Source organism: Beta vulgaris, chromosome 3 (assembly GCF_026745355.1).
Source record: "Beta vulgaris subsp. vulgaris cultivar EL10 chromosome 3, EL10.2, whole genome shotgun sequence".
Taxonomy (NCBI): Eukaryota; Viridiplantae; Streptophyta; class Magnoliopsida; order Caryophyllales; family Amaranthaceae; genus Beta; species Beta vulgaris.
In genome coordinates, this window is record NC_079204.1 from 44,137,271 (window position 1) to 44,161,980 (window position 24,710).

General features: G+C 37.5%; 1 protein-coding gene and 1 non-coding gene across 2 annotated transcripts; one reads left to right on the top strand and one right to left on the bottom strand.

Annotated features, from left to right (window-relative positions):
• The first annotated feature begins 502 nt into the window (after positions 1–502).
• Positions 503–1,618, top strand: LOC125495697 (uncharacterized). The gene is made up of 2 exons (XM_048640491.2): positions 503–869; positions 1,014–1,618. Exons 1-2 carry the CDS (start codon positions 503–505, stop codon positions 1,616–1,618), a joined length of 972 nt encoding a protein of 323 aa, XP_048496448.2.
• A 16,029-nt stretch (positions 1,619–17,647) lies between these two features.
• LOC125496217 (small nucleolar RNA R71) lies at positions 17,648–17,754 on the bottom strand. The gene has a single exon (XR_007272914.1). It is a non-coding gene; the product is annotated as a small nucleolar RNA R71 (small nucleolar RNA).
• Positions 17,755–24,710: the final 6,956 nt, after the last annotated feature.

The following is a 24,710-nucleotide window of genomic DNA, read 5'->3' on the forward strand; positions in this document are numbered from 1 at the left end:
ATCTTTTTTTTGGGATTGTGTAGTCCTTTCTTATCTTCAGAGATTGCACTCTTACATCAAATGTCTATAAAAGATGAATTGGTTGAATGATAACATCACACCATAACACCATCCTTCTTTCTACAAAAAATATCATTCTTCTTCCTTCAAACCACTTCATTCTTCTTCTCTCTTGCAACAAAAGGAAACATGAACTTGGATTACAATTCTTCAAGTTCAAGTGATGACCAGTTTGATGATATGGTCAATAACATGATTTTATACAACGCGTATCTTGAAGAACAAGAAGACTACGTAATTCAACAAGCTGTTCAAACAATTGTCGCTCCAATCATAGAAGCCACTCAAAGAACATCTCCCAAAAAAAAAAATTATTATTCCAAGAGACCGTGCTGATGCAGATCAAAGGTTAATGAACGATTACTTTGTTGATCGTCCTCTATATACCGAAGACATGTTCCGACGCAGATTTCGTATGCGTCGTCCTCTTTTCTTTCGAATTATGAACGCACTAGCTGCGAAAGACAAATTTTTTCAACAACTACCAGACGCAACTGGGAAGCTAGGTGCATCCAGTCATCAGAAATGCACAGCAGCATTGAGGTGTCTAGCATATGGATCAGCATCTGACGCAGTCGACGAGTACATCAAAATTGCTGAATCAACAGCAAAGGAGTGCCTTGTGCACTTTGTGCAAGGAATTCGAAAAGTTTTTACGAACGAGTACTTAAGGAGGCCTACGGTAACCGACTTGCAACGCCTCTTACGTGACGGGGAAAGGCGGGGTTTTCCTGGAATGATGGGCAGCATAGATTGCATGCATTGGCAATGGAAAAATTGCCCACGAGCATGGAAAGGGTTGTATCAAGGTAGGTCCAAATCTGCAACAGTAATTCTAGAAGCCGTGGCCTCCGGAGACTTGTGGATATGGCATGCATTTTTCTGAACACCGGGAACTTGCAATGATATCAATGTATTGGCATGCTCTCCGGTGTTTGATGATCTTTATCAAGGAAGAGCTCCTGAGGTCACATTTAATGTGAATGGTAATACCTATAATAGGGGATATTACCTAACAGATGGGATCTACCCTAAATGGGCAGTGTTCATGCCAGCAATTCGACTCCCACTATCTCCCGTCGATGAGTTGTTCACCAAACGTCAAGAATCAGTTCGGAAAGACGTCGAACGTGCGTTTGGGGTTTTACAAGCACGCTTTGCAATAATACAAAGGCCATCACTCATTTGGGATGAACACTTAATGTGGGAAATAATGCTGGCGTGTATCATTCTTCACAATATGATTGTCGAGGATGAACGGGATACATATCTAAATTATCAAGACGCATCACACTTCGAGCAAGAAAATGCCTCGATTGCTAGTACTTCGTCTAGCCATAGGCTTGAAACATTCTCTGTTCAACCTGGTCGCTACAATGATATAGGGATGCAACAATATTTGCAAAATAGAGCTGATGCGTGGGATAGAGATGTTCACAACTCCTTACAAAAGGACTTGGCTCAACAATTTGGCACAATTGTCGCCAATCAACCAATGATGAGTGAATTATTGTTTGTAATATTAAGTGTAGCCATTGTTGTAAGAAATCTCAATTAAGTAGCTTAATTAAAAGATGAGCATAAATTAACGATTTATCGTTTTAATAGCGTGATTACCAATTTACATAGCGTAATTAGCAACTACCGAATTTAATTAGTGTATCAATTATTTGATTAATTATGAAATTAATGAGGATAATTACGATTTTTTTATTTAATTACAAAGAAATCATGTTACATATGGAATATATAATCAATAGATAAAATATTGGTGGGGTATGGGAAAGTAGGAGAGAGAAAAGGTGGTGGGTATAGGAAATAAGAGAGAGAAGATAAATGGGGAGGTAGATGAGTGGAGGTATGTGTTTCAAATTTGAGTAAGGTAAAATGGGGAGGTAGTGGAAAATGAGGTGGACAAATAAGGTGAGGAGAGAGAAAAAATGGGGTGCCCCATGAATGGAGGTGCTCTAAAGGAACAACCAAAGAACACAGTAAAAGTACGAAGTACTATGCCATATTTGACACTTATCAACAAGGTTCATTTATCTCCAAATAGATACTCCCTCCGTCTTTTTTTATTTGCTACATTTTGCCATTTAGGGGTGTTTCAATTTATTTGCTACATTTGCAAATATTTCCATATATAGTACATAGGTCCCACACTTTATTTACAAATTTGTCATCACTCCCTTCTTGATTTTGTAAATGTTTCCATATATAATACATAGGTCCCACAATTTACCTATTTGCTTTTTTGTTAATTCCATTTATGTCAATGGTCCCCACTCCCTCCTTGGTCTTTGTGAAAAAGTGCTTGTAGCAAATAAAAAAAGACGGAGGGAGTATATAGTGGCAAAATGCCTAAAACATTAGTATTAGACATGCGGCGTTATTTGAAATCCATCAATTTTATGGATGCAAAATATCTATGAAACTTTGTTTAACACCATTTATCTATCTATAATAAACATATGTATACCTAGGAAAGTTGCATTTAACTAATTGATATTTGAATATTGTCAATATGAGATGATATTAAATGCATCTCAATATACATTTAAGATATTATGGTCAAAGTTTCGTTGTGTTAGACTCGATTCTTTTGGATTGAATTTATTATTATATCAAATGAACTTAATTAAACTCAACTAAAACTGAAAAGCTAAAAACTTAAAGTCCAAAAAAAAACATAATATTAGTCTAACTGTGTAGTTTGAGAAAAGAATAGAGGTAATATAATCTGTAAAGGTAAATAATAAAATCTATACTAATATATTAAACGGCGTGCGTAAACCACGAACGGTGCCACGTGACGCTCTCCCTAAGGAGTTTTAATTTAGTTCATGTAATCCATGTACAATAAAAAAAATTACGAATTGCATAGTATAGGTTTTGATCCCCTAACCTCAAGTTCATGTACTAAAGTTTTAACAACTAGACCAAATTGTATTTAGTGCTATCATATCAAAGTACAATATTAATAAATGAAATTTTTCTTACCCGCAACATAGCCCGGGCCTAATAACTAGTATCATATTATAATGTGTGACATATATATATATATATATATATATATATATATAATATATATATATATATATATATATATATATATATATATATATATATTATTACAAGTGCATATGTCAATCTATATTATGCAATATTTTTTTTTTCTCGAAAAATCAATTAATAATTTTTACTTTACCCATATATCACCAAGTGGCTCGTACAATTTGATGACCAAACAAACATGAATGACTAATAAGAGAAAATCACACATATAATCCTTTCTTTTCTCTCCTCCCTTAAACCAAATCACGTAAATTCATCACAAACAAGAGATCAAAAGTAGAAGCATTTAATTTTGTAGAAGAAGTGGAGAGAGAAAAGAGTGATAAAGCTAAACAGAAGCATGGATTTAACAAAAATGGTAATTTCAAGGTTCGTTCCTTACGTAAGCCACAGGATGTATGTAACTGCACCTACGAGACCTTTACAGGTAAGTTTTCATTTTCATGAATTTGAATTTTGTATCGTCTCTAATTCTGTTACATTTTGTTTTAAAATTTACGAACATACTTATGATAGCTAGATTATTACGTTGGATATTTGGATACGATTTTATTCATGCTTATCGTGCATGTATTTTCCTTTCATCTTTTTTTTTAGTAATGCATTAGAATTGGTTTGATTTTTCCTTAGAAACATCGCTAGAATGCACCAATTACCAAGGATAATCGAGCACAAATACCTATCATTTCTTATAAACGCAACTAAGCATTTTTTGTACACCAAAATCAGAACTGATGAGTTAAGAAGAAACTAAAAAAGTCTTTCTCTCTCATCCGAAATTCTCTCTCAAAGAAAAGAGAGTTATCTCACTTAAAGTGAGCCCCACTTGTCACCTGAGTTCTTCTGCACTGAGGACTTTCTCACCAATTCACACCTGGCATGTTATGGTCTTCACACCACAACAGTTCCAGCCAGCTGGCCAGACGCATGGTAACCGCTTCGTCAAATTCAATCGGTAAAATCATCTCCACCGGTAAATTCATCCTTACCACCCCTTGTTCTTCTTGTTTAAATACTTCTTCCCACTGTAATTCTTGCGGAAAAAAAAACAACAACCAAATTCCTTCGCTTATTTCCTTTCACCTTTCACTGTTAGTTTTCTACTTCTTTTTAATTGTTCTGCCACTGTTTGTTACTGAATATTAACAAAGAAAATAATAACCTTCGCTTAGTTCCAATACCTTCACTGTATGCTTTTCTACGTTACTTTATTAAACCTCCACAACCTATATATTTGCGAAGAATGAGTTTCTCAGAACCTTCGTTCTATACACAAGCGCATGGGTATCCTTGTTAGCCACCCGCCATCGACTCTTCCTCCTCTGCCTAATATCGAGTGGAGTCATTCTGTAGTTGGCTGTTTTTTTGATCTTGTGCCTCCAAATACGAGCTTGGTTACTAATGTGGTCAATACTCAGTGGATTACTCGAGGCTCCATTCGAGTTCTTCGCACTGGGTATTTTATCTTTGAGTGTCAAGACCCGCGTGATTGTGCGGCTCTTCTTCGCCAACACACTACTGTCATAGATGGTAAGATTATTACCTTTCGCGCTAGTTCAGCCAATCAAGTTCCTTCCACTATAGACTTTAGTTTGGCTACGCTATGGGTACGTATCCATAATTTACCTTGGCGTTTCTTGGAAAATGCATGGACTGCTCGTATATTATCTCACGTTGGGTTGGTTGATTTAGTGGAAGAAACTGGGCCGGGTCTCCCACAGGAGGCTTTTCTTCGTGCTCGTTTAGTTGTAGATTTAACCAAACCACTAATCCCAGGTTGCTTCTTGCCCTTGGGAGATGGTCAAGTGGTGTGGGTTATTTTCGATATGAAGGGGTTTTTAAGTTTTGCAAACAGTGCGGTTGTGTAGGCCATCACACTGGACGATGTCCAATGTCTGCATATGATGCACACCATCTTATTCATCGTCGTTCCGAGAGTTTGAACATGATGGTATGAACATCATGTTTGGTGCTATGGGTGTTCCTCTTTATACAAATATTATTCGTGGGTTACCAGATCGGTTTATTTACCGAAATGTTCGTGTGGATTTAACTCATGTGGTCCTGGCCATGACCCTATATATTTGAGAACGTCACGTTGATGTTCATATGGTGGATCAAGCTCGGACGAGGAACCAGTGGAGGTAGCAAGCTCGGAACCTTCGCTTGAGCCACCAAATTGCCATCCCAAGCAAATAATCCTTCTCTTCATGAATCTGACTTTCATACTAATCCCCCTATGTCTTTTTCCCGGGGATCACCTGCAAGGTCACTCAGAATCTTTCTCCTGCTATCAGTGGCCACGAAGTGTATCTCCACCTGGCGCCGCTTTTCTACGATGTTATATACTTCGGCCACATCGAGGATTTTGTATCCCCAAGACCTCAACATGTGCCACCCGTATCTGCAGCAACTTCTCCTCTATCATTAGTCGCACCTACAGCAAACGCACAAGTACATCGAAGCAGACCTTTTTATCGTCATCTGGGGATTACTACGCGACCTCCGAAATTATTTCGCGTGGCGATCGAACATGAGGAGTGTTATGTGCCTACAAATGATGCTGCTGGGGTTTTTCATCAGTCTCCTGGTTGGGATTCTCTTAGCAATGTGGGAACTCTTGAGGCACTAGTCGAACAAGGAAGGACTCGAGTTGTCCTCCGCATCCTGATGAACCTGGGCCCTAGTAATTGGTTTTTCGCAGGTCATAAGCGAGGGCCGAGGTATGTTGCATAGCCAATCTGCCAATGACATCGCTGGCTTGCCTTTGGAGGTGAGTTACAGCTCTAAAGCTGGAAAGCGACAACGTTTGGAACAATGGGAAGCTAAAGGAGGATTTAATTTAGGCTTCCTACGTGGTGAGTTCGTACTAAAGCTATTACTGATGTGTCTATGGCTCGAAATTTGGAAGTGGAACCTGGGGAAGAGATTATGTCTTCTTTGGCAAAGAAACGTCATGCAGCTACTTCACCACCTATGCCGGCTAAGAAATGGATTTTCAAACGTCAGCGTGGTAATGATGTCGGCTCCACTGCTGCTGACATGGAGGGACATTTTTCCTTGTTGGTTAAGGTTGCAGATGACTCAACTAGGGTAGTGACTGACCCAGACCAGTCACCTCTAGTTCCATGAATATCCTTTCGTTAAATTGTCGGGGGTTGAATACCAGTGACGCCCCGATAATTCCGTACATACGCTGGTTGGTTGCGACGGTTAAGCCCATGTTTTGTTTTTGCAAGAAACAAAATGTTCAGTTGCACATGTACAGTCTGTGTTACGAACTACTAATCCACACACTGTAGTTGGTGTAGATGCTCTAGGGTCTAGTGGTGGGTTAGTTGTGGTTTCTTGGGCACCTTTTGCTGTTAACGTACTTAGGTCCATGTGTAATTTTCTATTTTGTAAGATATCAGCAAATAATGGAATGATTGGTACGTTTTGTTTTTGTACGGAGAATCGCGCCAAGAATTTGTACTTTATTATGGGATCAATTGTTACACTTGTTAGAGCATATCCTGACTTTGTTTTATGGTGATATAAATCAACTTGATCATTATGGGGATAAGTTGGGTGGGCTACTATGATTAGGGGATGGGAAGAATTTACCAACTTGGAAGCATACTCTACAACTACAAGATATTCCCTTTGTTGGCCCGATTCACTTGGACAAATAACAGGGATGGTGTGGATTTAATTATGGAACGTCTCGATAGAGTTATGCTTCCCCAAATTGGAATGACAGATATCCACTTGGTTTTATTAAAAACTTCCCTATTCTACATTCTGATCATGCAGCTATCTTTTACCAGACAGAGCCACAACCCAGGTTCATCGTCGGCCATATCAGTTTGAAAATTGGTGCCTCCTACACCCTGATTTAACTAACATTATTTCGTCTGTATGGCGCATTCCCATAGTTGGGTCAACAATGTACCGGTTCACGAAACATCTATCCATCTTTCGCACTCAGATCAGGCGATGGTGTTTGGATCATAAAGTTGTATGGGGGATTGATTGGCAAGAACTTTCTACAAAGTTAATGGCCAATGCGACTGATATCTCTTCTCTTCCTCAGGTAACGCTTCATGCTCCAACGTCAGCAAGAGTTGAATAAGTCTGCTTTGGCACACTCTTATTGGTCGCAACGATCTAAAGATAAATTCGTTCAAATCGGGGACCTCCCAACCAAGTTCTTCTATAATAAGATGAGACAAAAACAACGCGCAGCATATATATATCTACTACGGATAGCAGACGACCAATGGACGGAGGATGGTCCTACCATAGTAAACACTATTTTACATCATTTCAAGGTTGCATATGGGCCGTCTCAGGTGTCTACTGCCTCTGACCAGGTCCAAGATGAGGCCATTGATTTAGTACTTCGCGACTTAAATTTACCTCATCTTTCTCCTTCTCAACAACAACAGCTCATTCGACCCTTCTCTAAGGATGAAGTGCATGAGGCCATGTTTGGTATTGGTCAGGGCAAATCTCCTGGGATGGATGGATCAACGGCGGAGTTTTTCAAACTTCACTGGGTTGGCCTCGGAAACGAGGTATTTCAAGCTGTTAATCACTTTTTCACAACAGGGTTCATACTTCATGAATGGAACCAGACGTTGATTGTTTTGTTGCCTAAAGGACCGAATCCTGAGGATGTGACACAATTTCGGCCAATTAGTTTATGTAATACCATTTACAAATGTGTTTCGAAATGCCTTGTCAATCGATTACGGCCGTTGCTCTCTGATCTTATCACAGAATATCAGAGTGCCTTCATACCGGGAAGGCATATGGATGACAACATTTTGATCAGTCATGAGTTAACCCATGTTCTTAATAAACATCGAAGCGGTAATGTTCATCTAGCGGCTCTAAAAATTGACATGAATAAGGCATATGACCGGGTTAACTGGAGGTTTCTCTTAAAGGTTCTTCAGGCCTATGGATTTCCTGCACAGTGGATACAGTTGATTAGTCAATGTATATCTACAGTGACATATCGCATCCTGGTTAATGGACAGGTTACAGAGTCCTTTCCTTCCCATTGTGGGCTCCGTCAGGGTGACCCACTTTCCCCTATCTGTTCTTGTTCTGTATGGATATCTTCTCTCGCATGATAATACTGGCTACGGATATTCGACTATTTGATGGAATTCGAGCTCACAGGTACGCTCCTGCTATATCTCATCTGTTTTTTGCTGATGATGCTCTTCTTTTCTTTAAAGCGTCGACTACTTCTTGTACGAAACTGTCCAATCTACTTGCTCGATTCTGCCATATTTCTGGTCAAATGCTCAGTTTACGAAAGTCGTTTGTTAAATTTAGTCCAAATGTTTCCGAGCACATGGGTCAGGAATACAAACGTATCTTGCAATTAAATGCCAATGTTTCCCTGGGCACATATCTGGGTACTCCTGTGGATATCCAAGGGAAGAAAACTCAGCACTTCACCTTCTTACTTGATAAAATTTCTCAACGTATAACTGCGTGGAATCATATACCAATTTCGCAAGCTGGGAAATTGATTCTCATTAATTCAGTTCTCATTGCTTCCATAGCTCACATCCTATCAGTCTTCTTAATTCCCACAACAATCACTAATAAGTTGGATGCAATGCTAGCACGATTATTCTGGTCCAATTGCTCAGGTAAAGGAATTGCTTGGAAAAGCAAGGAGCTCTTGCATTTACAAAAAGGTGCTGGAGGACTCGGATTACGTAGTATTGCGGTGCACAATCGTTGCTTCTGATTAAGAAAGTATGGCGTATTCATAGGAATTCCAATGGCCTTATCAGCAAGGTATTTGCTGATCAAACTTTGCGGCCTAGTTCATCAATAGCTACATGCGTCCTATGCGGAGTCAATGTTCTTGGGGTGCGGCGGGTTATTCAAGCTGAGAAGGTGCTCTTGACAAATTATATTTGGAAAATTGGATCCAATCCAGTTACGAGCTGGCAACGAGCGCTGGGTTCATGGAAGGCCTCCTCTTTCGGGATAATGTCTCTCTTCACACTGCCGCTACTGCTTCCATTGCTTCCCTCTTGTTGCCACACCAACAAGGATGGAATGTATCTCGGCTTCATTCACTTTTTCATTCCAGCACAGTTCGTGATATACGTACTCTTGAAGTGCCACAACTCACAAACCAAGAGGACCTTTCTATTTGGCCTTTTACTACTTCGGGCCAATATACTACCAAATCTGGGTACTACTTTCTCTCTCGAAATACCGATATCTATCGCATGAACCCCACTCTCAATTCGGAGTTCTTTCGAATCTTATGGGGATTGCGCATCATGCCAAAATGGAAACTTTTCCTCTGGAAACTGTTCCATAACGGGTTAGCAACAACATCTAACCTTTCGTACCGTGGTCTGACTAGTTCAGATGTTTGTCCAAGCTGTAATTTGGAACCGGAGACATGCCAACACCTTTTCCGCTTTTGTCATCTTTCCACGTTAGCATGGCAAACTAGCCAATTGAATCTTATTTCCAATCTAACTCCCCTTGTGAGCTTTCAAAGACTGGCTCATTGCATGGATACACTATTTCTACCAGCAGGATGGATACAATGGCCATCGTCTTCCTTTATTTGTGGCTATGTTATGGGCTATTTGGCAGGGACGGAATCAAAAGGTTTTCAACAGCACAACACCTGATCTGCCTCTAATCCGTTCACTTCAGGACAAAGGTATCCAACAACACTTCACCTTTCTGGCTACTCCTCTTCCTCAGCCTAGGATTTTGCATGAGGCACCAGGTCCGCCAGGGTTTCTTTTCGCACATTTTGGGTTTCCTTCTCCGGGGTACCACAGTTACAGATACAAGTGGATGGGTCCTGGAAAAAGTCTTCTCCTTTGGCGGTATTGCCTGGGTTGTTGATAACGTTAGTACTAACGCAAGGGAGGGGCAAGGTAGCTGCATTTATGCTGAGTCAGCCCTGGTGGCTGAAGCACGGGCTTGTCTGGGGGCCTTGCTTTGGGCTCAAGCTCAGGGTTATTATCAACTTTTGATCTACACAGATTCCGAAATTCTGGTCCGGAGTTTGCTTCATCAAGCCACACAACCTATTTCAATTGCCTGGACTCTCAACGACATTCGAATCCTGGGACAACAACTTCAATGGTGTCGTATTCTAAAAGTAATCGGCAACAGGTGCAGCGGGCACATGAATTGGCCAATCATGTTCGCCTAGGACAGATACCAATGGCCAACCTGTAGTTGTTTTGTTTTATGGTTCTGTACGTTTTAACGATGTCCAAAAAAAAAAAAAAAAAAAAAAAAAAAAAAAAAAAAAAAATCAGAACTGATAAATGCGATTTTGAATATAGAGCCAACTTAGCCAAGAGATAGCCACTTATGCATGGGTCGTGACCCCATCGAAATCGGGTACCCCATTATTATTTTACTCATTGTTGCCAATTAAGGGTCTTGGCAACAATGAGTAAAATAAGTGCCAATTAAGATAGCTGTTGGAGTTAAGGCTTGGAAAAGACTTGGCTCATTTTGTTGTTTGTCCCACATTGCTTGTGGGAGGGAATCTCTTCATGTTTTTATATTCCCTCCCTCCTTCCATCTATTGAGTTGGTTCTAGAGATGCTTTTGTGGTTGGATGATATGTTTGGTTTGGGCTTGCTATCACGCGCGTGCCGCCCGGGTTAGGGCCATGGGCCTTGGGCCTTGGGCTTGATTTTTCCCTATAAAATCAGTGCCTTCTGTTCAGTCAAATACACACAAATACAATCACTCTCTTCTTCCCTCTCTTCTCTCTTCCTGGCCACGTTTGATAACCACTAGTGTCGGGCCGTAACTGCTTTTAAGTCAGTGGTCTCCTACCACGGCACAGTTTTGAAAGCTCTATTTCTGCCTTTGCGAATTTTTTATTCTAACAATAGCCACTTACACACCTTTATCTACATATACAAGCCAGAGATAAAAAGAGTAATCTACAAGCTAAGAATTCTGTTACAATAGAAAAGGGTCTTGTAAATGTATTTTAACTACCACTAGCAATGAACAACAAGAGTTTGTTAGAGAGATGTCCAATTGTCATCTTGTTGAGGCTTGTGCAATAATTGCTGACTAAGGATTGCTGATGTGGAGAATTAGCAACAGTAGAAGAATTAGTATCACCAACACCCCCCTTCAAACTAGGAGATGGTTAGGAAGGAACCATTCCTAGTCTAGTGAGAAAAGTGTGATGTTGAGTAATAGATAGAATTTTGGTAAAAACATCAGCTAATTGATATTGAGTAGGTAAATAACTTAGTTAAAGTACGACTTCAAGAACCTTATCTCGAGTAAAGTGACAATCCAACTCTATATGCTTGGTTCTTTCATGAAAAATCGGATTTTTGGCAATGTGCATGGCTGACCGATTGTTACAGTATAAAGTGTCCGTCTTTAAATTAGATATTCCTAACTCTTCCAGAAGCCTAACTAGCCAAGTCAAATCTAAGGCAGCATGAGACATGTCCCAGTACTCAGCTTCTTAGGAGGATTTAGATATGGTAAACTGTTTCTTGGACTTCCAACTTATGGGAGATTAACTAAGTAGAAGAACACATCCAGAAACTGATATCTGGTGTTGGGACAAGAGGCCCAGTTAGAGTCATTGTATGCCTGTAAAGTGAGGTGGTCCGTTGTGTTAAGTAAGATTCCCTCACCAATAGTACGTTTAACATACCTTCAAGTATGACTTAGAGAATGAACATGGTACGACCTTGGAGCATTCATAAACCGACTTAGTGTTTGAATAGAAAAAAACTAAGTCAGGTCTGGTGTGATTTAGGAAATTTAGCTTGCCTACTAAACACCTATAGGGAGTAGGATCATCATAGAAGTCTCCTGAATTAGTGTACAACTTGACTCCAGTAGGTAAATGAGTTGAAGTAACTCCGTTGTATTAAAAAGGATAGGTTGCTAGAAGTTCATAAGTGAATTTCTTCCGAGATAAAATCATTATTTATTCCCATAGGAGAAGAGCAAACTTCAATCCCTAAAAAGAAATGTAATTCACCAAGATCTTTAATATGAAAATTCTGGTGTAGATGAGCTTTTAGTGTTGTAATAGTATCAACATTGGTGCTAGTAAGGATGATATCATCCACATAAACATCCGCTGTCGTAATCTCAGTCCCATTTTTCTTGAGAAACAACGAGTTATCATTTTTGGATTTCTTATGTTAAGAACTTGAGAGTATTATATGAGCTTTGCACCATAGATTGCTTGATTCTTGATAGCATTTTGTTAAGGCCATAAAGGGACTTGAGCAGTCCAAAAACATGGTTGAATGGTTGGGAATCCCTTCGAGCATTCATTCATGTAAACCTCTTCATGAAGGTCACCATGAAGAAACGCATTATTAATGTCCAATTGAAAAACTTTCCAGTGTTTGTTAGACCCAACGAAAGAATGCATCTCACAATTGACATTTTGATGACCGGGGAAAAGGTTTCCTGAAAGTCAATGCATATTTTTGAGTAGAACCTTTTGCAACAAGCCTAGCCTTGTATTTTTGAAGCAAACCATTGGCTTGATTCTTGAAGCATGTTTAAGGCCATAAAGGGACTTGAGGAGTCCAAAAACATGGTTCGAATGGTTGGGAATCCCTTCGAGCATCTTCATGTAAACCTCTTCATGAAGGTCACCATGAATAAATGCATTATTAATGTCCAATTGAAAAACTTTCCAGTGTTTGTTAGACCCAACGAAAGAATGCATCTCACAATTGACATTTTGATGACCGGGGAAAAGGTTTCCTGAAAGTCAATGCATATTTTTGAGTAGAACCTTTTGCAACAAGCCTAGCCTTGTATTTTTTCCTTAGAGTCATCCGCCTTTAGTTTGACTTTAAAAACCCATTTGCAGCCTATATGCTTCTTACCAAGAGAAAGAGAAACCATTGTCCAGGTTTGGTTATCATTTAAGGCATGAGTTTACTTTTCCATAACAGCAACCCAGAGAGGATTTTGTGGTGCTTCTGCATAGGATATAGGTTCGCTGTGACTTATTTGAGTTGAAATGAAACATTTATAAGAGGAAGGTAGGAATAAGAAATGAAGTTGCACCAATTACCGTTGGGTGAAAAATCAAGGAAATTGCAGATGTAATTGTTAACATAGTTTGGAGTAGTAGATAGTCTTGCAAACCATCTAAGAGTTGGGGAGGAAGTGTAAGATATAGTAATAGGAACTAATGGTGATGGATTGATAGGAAAAGTAGAGACAGGAGAAGGGTCATTAGTATGGAAAGAAGAAGACTCAGGGGAGCTGGTAGTTGTAGAAGAGGATTAAGAAGACGAGAAGATGGAAGTTTCAATTTGTAAAGTACTCAAATTAATTAGTAATGATATCTTATATAAGAATTTTGATTCTCTTAACCTATGCCTTGTCGTATAGGTTCGAAATATCCATAAATAAAATGTGAAAATTTAATTCGAGGTCTGCATGCAAGTTCCTAATATAAAAAAATTGTTAGGTTATCAAGAAGTTATGTTTTTCAGCTAGTCGCCAATCTGACACTTTAGTTAGCTGATCTTGATAAAATCCGGCGATATGTACACATGGGCCAATTCTTTTCAATATATTTTTGTAAATATGACCTTATCTAATTTTATTTTGCGAGTGTGTCATACCTTATTTTTGTTGGACATAACTTATCTGAATTTATTAGAACTTATTAGTCTTTGTTAGACCTTATATGAACCTATCATAACTTACCTTAGCTTATCTAAGCTTATCCGAACTCATCTTAACTTATCTTGATTTATTTTTTCTAATAAGGATTGAAAATAAATTGAATAGAATAGGGCCATTGTCGTCTAAAGGTCAAGGGTATCATTTTTAAGAATGGTTATCATTTGAACCAAAAGTCTTAATTAGTCTCCCAGTGCTAAGCTAAGTTGCGCTAATAAGTATATGTTAACTTTCGTACAAATAGTTTTAACAAATTAAAACTTCTTTCGAAATTGTGAATTATTACAAGGTTAATCAGTACTTGGGTAATCCGTCAACTTATAATGATATTTCTTGTGCTCACTTTTACCTGCAACACTTACCTTGTATGGTAATTTCAAGTCACTTGCACTTTTTTCATTTGAGTTGTCTTCTCTTTATCTCTCCTGTTAGAAATTGACAATCGCAATGGCAAATGAACGCTGATTTTAAGGCTGTGTCGTGGTAGGAGACCACTGACTTAAAAGCAATTACGGCCCAACAATGGTGGTAATCGATCTGGCCGAAAAGCTCCCCAAGGCTAACACAGCAGCCTTAAATTGCCACCACTAAGGATATTATGGGATTGCCATTAATCCTGTAACGGTCAAAACGTCACAAATCTTCATCAGTCACACACGCGCTCAGCCCGGGTCCAAAAAGTTAGTTAAGTTTATTCCCTAAAGCCCAAGGCCCTGGCCCGATTTGGGCGAGCGGCGCGTGTGATAGCAAGCCCAAACCAAACATGACATCCAACCACAAAAGCATCTCAAGTACCAACTCAATAATAGGAAGGAGGGAGGAAATATAAAAACAAGGAAGTATTCCCTCCCACAAAAAATATTGGACATTTTAGTAAAAGAAGCTAAGGCTTTTCAAGCCTCTAACATCTCCTATCCTTGGTTCCTACTTCCTACACCTCCCAGGCTCCCACCATTGTTTCAAGTATAATTTAATGTGCCGTGTGCGTGCTTTACATTTTGTAGTATGATTTTTGTGTCTATATACCAGTGATGTAGTAGTATAATATATTTATTTTTTGTAGAAAATATTTGGAATTGGGAAATCAGCTAAAGAGAAAGAGTTAGATGAAGCATGTGAAAAGGCTAAAGAAGCAACCAATACAGTGAAAGAAGGAGCGCAGCAAATAAAAGAGACAAGTGAACATATCAAAAGCACAGCTGACAAAGTGTCGGAAACAGCTGGTGATATTGTTAATAAAATGAAGGAGCCAATTAAAGGTGCAGTGAGCAATGCATGGAACAACAGCACAAAGAAGATTGAGGACAAAATTGCTGAAAAGATTAGAGATAGAGTTGTGGGAAAAGAAGACCAGCAAAAAAAAGAGGAAAAATCTGATTAATATACTATTAAAACCTAGATGAAATAACACATATGATGATGTTATATTCAGTTGAGAAGTGATATCTATCTTTTACTTATATATATTCATCGATTTGATAAAATCATTTACTGAAAAATGAATATTTGAATAGTTCCTAAATATTAACTTTTTTTGCGGTGGGTGATGCATCGTGTTATTTAATAAGGTAATATACTTCATATATATTCTTTGAGCGAGGTTACCAATTGACATTTTTTGTCACAAATGAAAGTTATAGTTTGGTAATTGGCTAATGAGTTGAACCTTGAGAAGTTAAGAGTTCAAAAACTCTTACGAAAATATTCTTAATTTTACAATTAATAGAAAACTTTTCGAATCGATATCATATCACAAAATGATGATAGTATATATTCTTAGTGATATGAGTTTTAGAAGAGTTTCAAAGAAATGTCATATCTAAATGATGACTTGACACTATGTATTGTATGCATTTTGAGAAAAAGGAGGGTGATACATAACAATTTATATGTGTATTGCTAATAGAAATTACAATATTGTTTTTAGAATACACACATAAATTGTGTATTGTCTCATCAACTAAGAAGTTCCGTACTTTTTAACTTCAAGACTATCTTGTTGTTCCTCATTAAGAACTTCAAGATTCTCTAGATCTCTTGGCTCATAACTAACTTCTTATCTTTGGGTTGGAGGATTTCTTCATCATGATCTACACAACGTGTTAGAGCAATTTTGAAATCCTCTTGTTTCTGTATCTCATTAAAAATATTAGTTTCCTCAACAATTACGACACTTTCTTCCACACACATTGTTCTCTTATTGTGAACTCTATATGTTTTACTATCAAAAGCATGTCCTAGAAACATTGTCTTATCACTTCTCTCATCAAACTTACCTTATTTCATGTTGCCATTACTGTGAACACTTACTGCCAAGAAGTTCTTGGATAGGAGATTTTAGCCTTGATTCCTTTGAGTAGCTCATTGGGAGTCTTGTTTAGGAAGGTTCTAATCATTGACTCTATTAATAATGCAGCACACTGTGTTTATTGCTTCAGCCTAGAAGTTCCTTGGTAATTGAGGAACTACAATTAACATGGTTCTTGCCATATCTTCTAAGGTCTGGTTTTTCATTACCAAAAAGATTGAGGAGTCTTTGGTGTTGAAAAATTGCAATCCATTCCTTGTTCCTTGAAATAATCATCAAACTTGGAAATTTCAAATTCCTTTTCATGTCTGGCCTTTTATGAATAAGTTGATATCTTATCATTCTTTGTATTTTCTTAGAAAAATTAACAAACTCATCAAAACTTTCATCTCTAGAAACTAAGAAAATAACCCAAGTAATTTAAGAAAATCATCAACTGTTACCAAGACATACCATTTACCACTTATGCTTTGTACTCTCATTGGACCACACAAATGGATATGTAGGAGTTCCAATAGCTTAGTAGTACTTAAAAATTTCTTTTGCTTGAAGCAACTCCTACCACACTTTCCTCTGACACATGCTTCACAACCTTTATGATTTTTTTAACTTAATAGGAGGCAGACCGCTTAGTAAGTTCTTTCATCAAAGTTTGTCAGGTAGTGAAACACTATTATTTCCAACTCTCTTATGCTAGAGAAGGGGAACATATTTTATGACACTTAGGAAAGTTAGATTACTCTTAGGGACTAAGTTGAGATCCACAGTATATGTGTTCCCTTTTTGCGTTCCTTCCAATATAACTTCCTCACTGCCATCATAAATGATACTGTGTTTATTGGAAATAAAGCTTACACAGTTACATTTATCACATGATTTATATATTTAAAAGACTTTGTTTTAAACCTTGTACTAGAAACTCGATTGCCTAGAAACTTAACCTTCCAACCTTTCTAATAGCAACGATAATTCCTTTCTTATAATCACCATATGCCACACTTCCTCCTTCGTAGGCCTTTAGTGAGAGAAACACTATTTTATCTCTTGTCATGTGTTTGGAACAACGACTATCCAAATACAAAATATTAAAGAAGAAAATAACAACAAGAATCAATAATGGGAGACAAAACACTAATGTCTCTATGGGAGTATGTTATGCCCGATGAGCTAGACCACCACCACTATTACCAAGCCAGCCAACACTGCTACACACTTCGAGCTCAAGTCATAGTTTATTCATTTTATTTCAGAGGACGAATCTTATGCGGGAACATCAAAGGAGAGCTCTACTGATCATTTGGCTAACTTTCGAAAGACGTGTTATACATTAAAAATTGACAAATGTTTCTGATGACTTGATTCAATATTATACTTATCCTTTTTCTCTTAGGGATGAAGCAAAAGAATGGTTAAAAGAAGAAAAGGTGAGAAAGATCGCCACATGGCCATAACTGAAAAAGGTTTTTCCTCTACAAATTCTTGCCTCCTATGAGAACTTCAAAATTCAGAAATGAGATGTGTGGTTTTCAACAACATGAATTGGAGTCTCTCTATGAGGTATGGTAGAGATACAAGGATTTGCAAAGACAATGCACACACCATGGTATTCCTGAGTGGCTATTGATTAAGACATTCTACAATGGTCTCTGAAAACCGAATTAGTAAATCAACCACATTATGGGTTGCTAAAATATAGGCCAATTAACTGATGTGATTGGGAGGAAAATCGAATCAGTTTTCATTAAATGATTTGATTCGTCCCAATCAACTCAGTTATGGCCTAAATCAACGGCCCAATATCAACAGTCCAAAATGAATAGCCCAACATCCACATCTCTTGCTTCACTTAACACTCTTAATGACTAACAGTACCCCTCTCCTCTCTCATTTCACCCTTACTAGACCCATCTACTCTCACTCTCTCTCCTCAACATCACACTCCACATGCATTGCCTTTTATCTCTCGCCTCTCACCTCTCACCTCTCACCTCTCACCTAGCCATGTCGCTCTCCCATTAAACCCTAATTGACGAAATGCATCTATCGCCTCCCATTAATCTTTTTTTTTTCCTTTTTTTAGGGTTTAGAATGATAGTTAGATGGCGAATTAAATTCTTTTTTCGTTCTTTTAGGGTTTGGAGTAATTGACGGGAGGGGAAGGAGTTCGGCTTCGACCAGGCAAGGACAATCCAAATCCCTAGAGACAACCCTTTTACCTCCCCATTCCCCCCACCCCATTTTCTCTCGCCTCTTTTTTCGTCTAAAAAACCTTTTTTTTCTCCTCAAAATTCCATTTCTTATGTGCGTAATTATATATTTTGCTTGTTAAATATATGAGCTTCAATTTGGTACTTGGATCATAAGGGAGTATTATTTTTGCCAAAAATTTAGACCCAGCTTCTTATAGGTCACTTTGATCCAATTTTTCCTCATATTAGTCCTCATGTTATTAAGGTATGGAATTCTTGAACTGTTGATCATTTAGCATTTTTAGGGGGCTTTTATAGCTATATTTAAGGTTGAATTTTTGTGGGTATTTTGTTGATATTTTAATTAAAAAATTGAAAGGGAGTATTTTGTTGATATATATATGTTGAGTTTATTGAGCAGGAACTGCATAAACAGATTATGTGCATAGAAAAATTTGCAGTTTATTGAATTTGTTGTAGAGGTAATGTTGACCTCATTGACATAATTTGGCAATTGTCGAAGTTGGGTAATTGTTGATCAAGTAGTTTGTGCGAAATTTTACTGGGATTTTGTGAACAAGCAATATGCTAACATACCTTTCGTTATATTTAGTAAATGTAAATTGATAGGCCACATTATTTTTTTTCTTCTATCTCATTTTAAAGCTATCCAAGTTACAATTCGTCAACTGTTTTATTAAATGGTACACATCTTTGTTGTTTATTAGTGAAATTTATGTTTAAATTGGAAAAAAATAACAGATAAATGGTTAAGAACAACACCATAAATGATAGAGAACTCATGTGGGTCAAAGCAAGTAGAAGGTGCCTATAAATTTGGAACAGATGTAGAATTTATTATTTCAGATTCCTTATATAGTTTTGGGTGTGTTGATGGTGTGATCGGTGGATTCTTCGAGACTGTATGCTGTTATTGCCTCATGAATAACCTGTTATCCCAATATAACAGCCGCTTTTAATTCTTTACTTCTAGGCTCATTCTAGCCCATAGAAAGTTAGGTAATAGTTTTGGGTAAAAGAGGGAGTGGAAATGCAAAGGTCGTGAAAAAAGTTTCATTTTCTTGGTCTGGTAACGCATACTGATCTGAAAAGTAAGACCACATTGCTTGAATGGATGAAGTGGATGAATAGAGCCAATTGTGATTAATTTTCGAGATCTCAGAGGATATGGACTTGTCTTGATTGTCATGACGTGAATCCCACTCTAAAGTTTGCATAATTAATCATCTGTACAATTCTTGATGTTTTAGTAAAAGTTAACTTTTGCTAATCATTGATTATTTATTTAGTATGTGTGATCAGTGAGAATCTGGTTAATCTAATACCTTTCAGAGATGGTTATGGCACTCCAAGGCACTCATTGGTCTGGTGTACTTTAAAAATGAATATATATTTGAATTGATTACTTTAGTTTAACTTTAGTTGTTTATGTAATGTTTTGGCATCGTGTAGCTCTGACTTTGCAGGTCAGTAGTCTTGCGTGTAAAGTCTTTTCTCTGCTTATAAACTATCATAAGTGAATTGTTTGATGATATCTAGGTTGCCATTACATATGCCTCTTTTGTTTGCTTTATGGTACACGAAGCTAATTATTGTACATTTCTGTAAAGACAAATTCAATAAACTGCACATAATCTGTCAATGTAATTTCTGCTTAATTTCTTCTTAGTTGTTTCCTTTGGGTTAGATATCTTTCAAACATTTGCAGCTCTTGAGTTCTGAGTACCCTTTATAGTTTGCTATGATTAAAACTGGTATTTCATGTGCATTTACTTCTACTTCTTTTGGTAAAGAAACTTGCATTTCAGCAACATGATAGCTCCCATGCTTTGTGTAGTGTCTCTCCCACAAAGAATGTGCCAGACGTAAATGAGCTTTCGTTTACAGAGCTAAGAGACAAACTATTTGCTTTAGATCCTTTAGGTACTGACCATGTCATCAAAGTGAATCAAGCTGAAGCTGAAGCTGAATTCTTGACAAAATAAGAGGATATAAAGTGGGCTGGAGTGATGAAATCTTGATGTTTGATTGTGGAGGTCAACAGTGAGTCTCAAAGATGTTTTTCCCAGCTGGAACCTCAGCTCCAAAGTCGGACAATTCACCTTCATCTCCATCCCTGATCAAGGTAATTTTTAGAGCCTTCCATTTCAAGATTCATGTTTCTGTAGAGATGATGAGCAATATAAACAATTATTTTATTGATAAGAGGATCTAACCTTGTGATTCTTACCCACCCTTTATTTGTCTTTTCTGTTTGAGTTACGCCTCTATCTGAAAGGTGTATTTTAGCTGCAAATTGCGAGTTTCATCTTTTGGTTACCTATTATAAACATGGTATTATATGGAATCTAATAGTAAGTTGCTACTAAAGACAACTATGTAATGTTGTACGTCTTGTTTATGCTTCATATTTTATTAAATAACCTGTGTTTTATTTCTTTATCCTCTTTGATCATGAACCAATTGAATTCATTGTCTTGCTTTCCTAGACCCTGTTTCATAACTATCAGTTCTACTACTTGGAGGCAACTAGGAATATTTGCTTAATTCCTAATCTTCATGTTATAATTTCATTAGGTGACTGATTAATCGAGTAGTAAAAAAATGAGGAGCACAATTGAATTCACTAACTTGGTGCCTATTGTTTTGCATTTCTTTTAGCCTGTAAAGTATAATGTACTAGAAGATAGGAGCGATATGGTTAGATTGTAGAAGATTTGGAGATTTTGGAGTGTATGTAAAGTGTAGGCTATTCATTTGAATTTTAATTATTCATGTGTTGGAATTATATATTTGGTGAATTCAATTTGAAGTAGGTGTAATCTTTATAGTTTTATTATTTTAATATGCAGTCTACTAAATTTGTCATTATTTGCATTAGCTGCTTCTATCATTGAATTATTTAATAATGCAAAAAAGTGACGATTGAAAAAGGCGAGAGAGTTATAAAGCAAGGAGCAGTACAACTGGCAGCTTGTGGTAGCATCTACTGCTGCATTGATCCCTTTTAATTTCATTCATTTTTAGTTTGTATAATATAATTGCTTGTTTTGATTTTAGTTGGTTCCTCTGCTTGTTGTTACAGACTTGCATTGCAAGACAGACTTTTTTTATTTTATTTCATGACCCCCAAAACTGATGCGGTTTTCTTGCGAAACCGGATCAGTTAATGACAAACTAATCCGATTTTGGACCGGATCAGTTGGTGCCTTATATCCGCTTCGAGCCCATCCGATCTGGACTAAACCCGGATTAGTAAACTCGGTTTGACCAGAGCGGTTGGGCTTTTTTCCACTAGTGCAAGGTTGACCAATTGAGTACCGGATTAATAACACTTGCTTGAGAGATTTGTGTAGTGCAGGGTCACTCATTGAATGAGTGTCAATACAACACCATGAGAGTGATATCTAGCCAAGCCAATGCCCTCATAAACATAAACACATGACAAAAAAATAACCATACTCGAACACATATATCCCAAGTTTGAAAAATCATCCAAATTTCTCCCACAAAAATAACCAACCACAACCTCCACACACAAACTACTCCCAACCATCCAGTTTTCAACAAAGACCACATTTCAACCCCTCCTTATCAACCTCTAGATATAACCTTGAGATGATTATTGAGAATCTAGCTTCTTCTCAAGCAAAGAAAGTTGAATATCAAGCCAAGCATAATGAGATCTTCAGCAACTCTCTCCAATAAATTAATGCTCATAATAAGTTGATGAAAAATCAGATGACCCAACTTGCCCACCAAATTAGTCATCTCTCTAGTACTTCAGGCCAACTCCCTGGGAAAATCGAACCAAATCCTTAGGGGCATATCCATGACATGTCATTGAGGAGTGATAAAGGATTTCAAGAGCCCACAAAGAAGGTGACTAAGCAAAGGAAAAGTGCATAAGAGGTTACAAAGTTGAGTGAAGAATATCAAGATGAGAAGGTATTGGAAGTTGAAGCAAAGGAGACTAAGAAAAAGGAACCACTATCATCCATGTTGAACCATAGAATCCACCTATTTCATTCCCTCAAAAACCCGGCACATGCAAAACTTGAAAAGAAGTATGGGAAATTCCTTTACATTATGAAGTAGTTGCACGTCAACATTCCTTTCTTGGATGTTATGTTTAAAATGCCTTTTTATGCTAAGTTTTTAAAAGATATGCTCTCTAATAAAAGAAAAATTCAAGAGAATGTCACTGTTTCAATAACAGCTAAGTGTAGTGCTATTTTGCATAATAAGCTTCTAGAGAAGGTAGGAGACCTAGATAGCTATTTTATTCTAGTCAAACTTGGTGATATTATTGTCAAGAATGATTTGTTTGATATTAGGGCTTGTGTAATTCTCATGCATTTAACAATCTGCAAAAAACTCCACATGGGTAAACTAAAACTTACACGCATCTCTCTTCAACTAGCAGACTGAACAATCAATTTTCCACTTGCTATCCTTGAAGGTGTCTCTCTTAGAATGGGTAAATTCTTTATTCCATGTGATTTTGTTGTTATGGAGATGGAAGAAGATGCACATGTTCCATCATCCTTGGAAGAACCTTTTTGGCCACTGTTGGAGCCATAATTGACATGAAGAAGGATAAGATCACCTTTGTAGTAGGCAATGAGATGATGGAGTGCACACTCATAAGCTCCATGAATTCTCCTTCAATAGGAGAGATTGTTTATAGAGTGGATGCTCTTGAGGAGGTGATAGAAGCCAAGGCCGTCAATTTGCAAGTTGATGATTCATTACAAACAGTCTTCATCGATAGTGTTGATGAGGAAAATTAGCAGACCAAAGAATACAAGAGATTTCTAGATGAGGCACGAGCCATTGAATTTGAAAATCCTATCAAGGAGATTTCGAGCTCGGGAGAAACTAAGGAAAGTATTACGCGTCTTAAGGTAGAACTGAAACGTCTTCTTTCTAATTCGAAATATGTATTCATGGGTCCCAATGACACTTACGCTATTATTGTTAATACTGAGCTCGATAACATCCAAATTGAAAAACTACTTGTTGTTTTGAGGAAATATAAGTATGTCATTGGGTACACTATTAATGATACTAAGGGCATTAATCCCTCTTTTTGCATGCATAAAATCATTCTTGAAGACGAACATGCTTCATTAAAATCTCAACGATATAATGACTTAATCCAAATATGATGGAAGCAGTCAAGAAAGAGGTTCTTAAATTAATTGATGTAGGTATAATCTATCCTAATTTTGATAATAAGTGGGTTAGCGCTATACAAGTAGTCCCAAAGAAAGAAGGCATAACCGTTGTCAAGAATGACAAGGGTGAAAAAATTCCAACTAGTACTATGACAGGGTGGTGCATATGTATTGATTATAAGAGATTAAATAAGGCCACCCGAATTTATCATTTCCTCCTTTTCATTGATCAGATGTCGGAATGGTTGGAAAAACATTTCTTTTTTTGTTGGTTGGATGGATATTCTGGTTTTTCCCAAACTCCTATTCATCCAAGTGATCATAAAAATACTACTTTTACATGTCCTTATGGCACCTTTACATATTGAATGATGCCATTTGCATTATGTAATGCTCTTGCCACTTTTCAATGTTGCATGATGGCAATCTTATCATGTCTTATTGAGAATGTTGTGGAAGTGTTTATGGATGACTTCTTCCTCTATGGAACATCCTTTGATGTTTGCCTTGCTAATTTACAAAATGCGCTCCATAGCTTTCAAAAAGTATGTTAATTTGATTCTCAATTGGGATTAATATCATTTTATGGTACAACACAGAGTTGTTTTTGGTCACATTGTCTCTCATCGAGGCGTCGAAGTCGACAAAGCTAAGATAGAGGTCATTGAACGTTTATCACCTTATGAGTCTGTTAAAGGAGTAAGGAATTTTCTTGGTCATGTGGGATTCAACCGCCATTTTATAAAGGATTTATCAAAAATTGCTCAACCTCTAACTGAACTTTTAGGCAAAGATGACCCTTTTGTGTTTACTGATGCTTGTACCGAGGCTTTTCACATCTTAAAAGAAGCTCTCATCTCTGTCCATATAATTCAATCGCGTGACTGGAATCTCCCTTTTAAGTTATGTACCATGCTAGTGACTATGTAGGGGGTAGTATTGGTTCACATGAAGGATGGTAAGCTTCATGCCATCTGTTATACAAGCAAGACTCTAAATCCGACCTAGATGAACTATGCCATAAGTAAGAAGGAATTGTTAGCACTGCTGTATGCTATGGAGAAGTTTTAGTCTTATCTGGTAGGGTCGAAGGAGATAATTCACACTGATGATGAATCACTAAAGTATTTAATGAGCAAGAAAGATGCTAGACCCCGCTTGATTTGGTAGATT

Excerpts from the sequence above, each read along its gene's own strand:
- LOC125495697 (XM_048640491.2), top strand. The coding sequence starts at position 503 with ATGAACGCACTAGCTGCGAAAGACAAATTTTTTCAACAACTACCAGAC. Across the intron at positions 870-1,013 it reads ATGGAAAGGGTTGTATCAAG|GAAGAGCTCCTGAGGTCACA; the intron begins GTAGGTCCAAAT and ends ATCTTTATCAAG.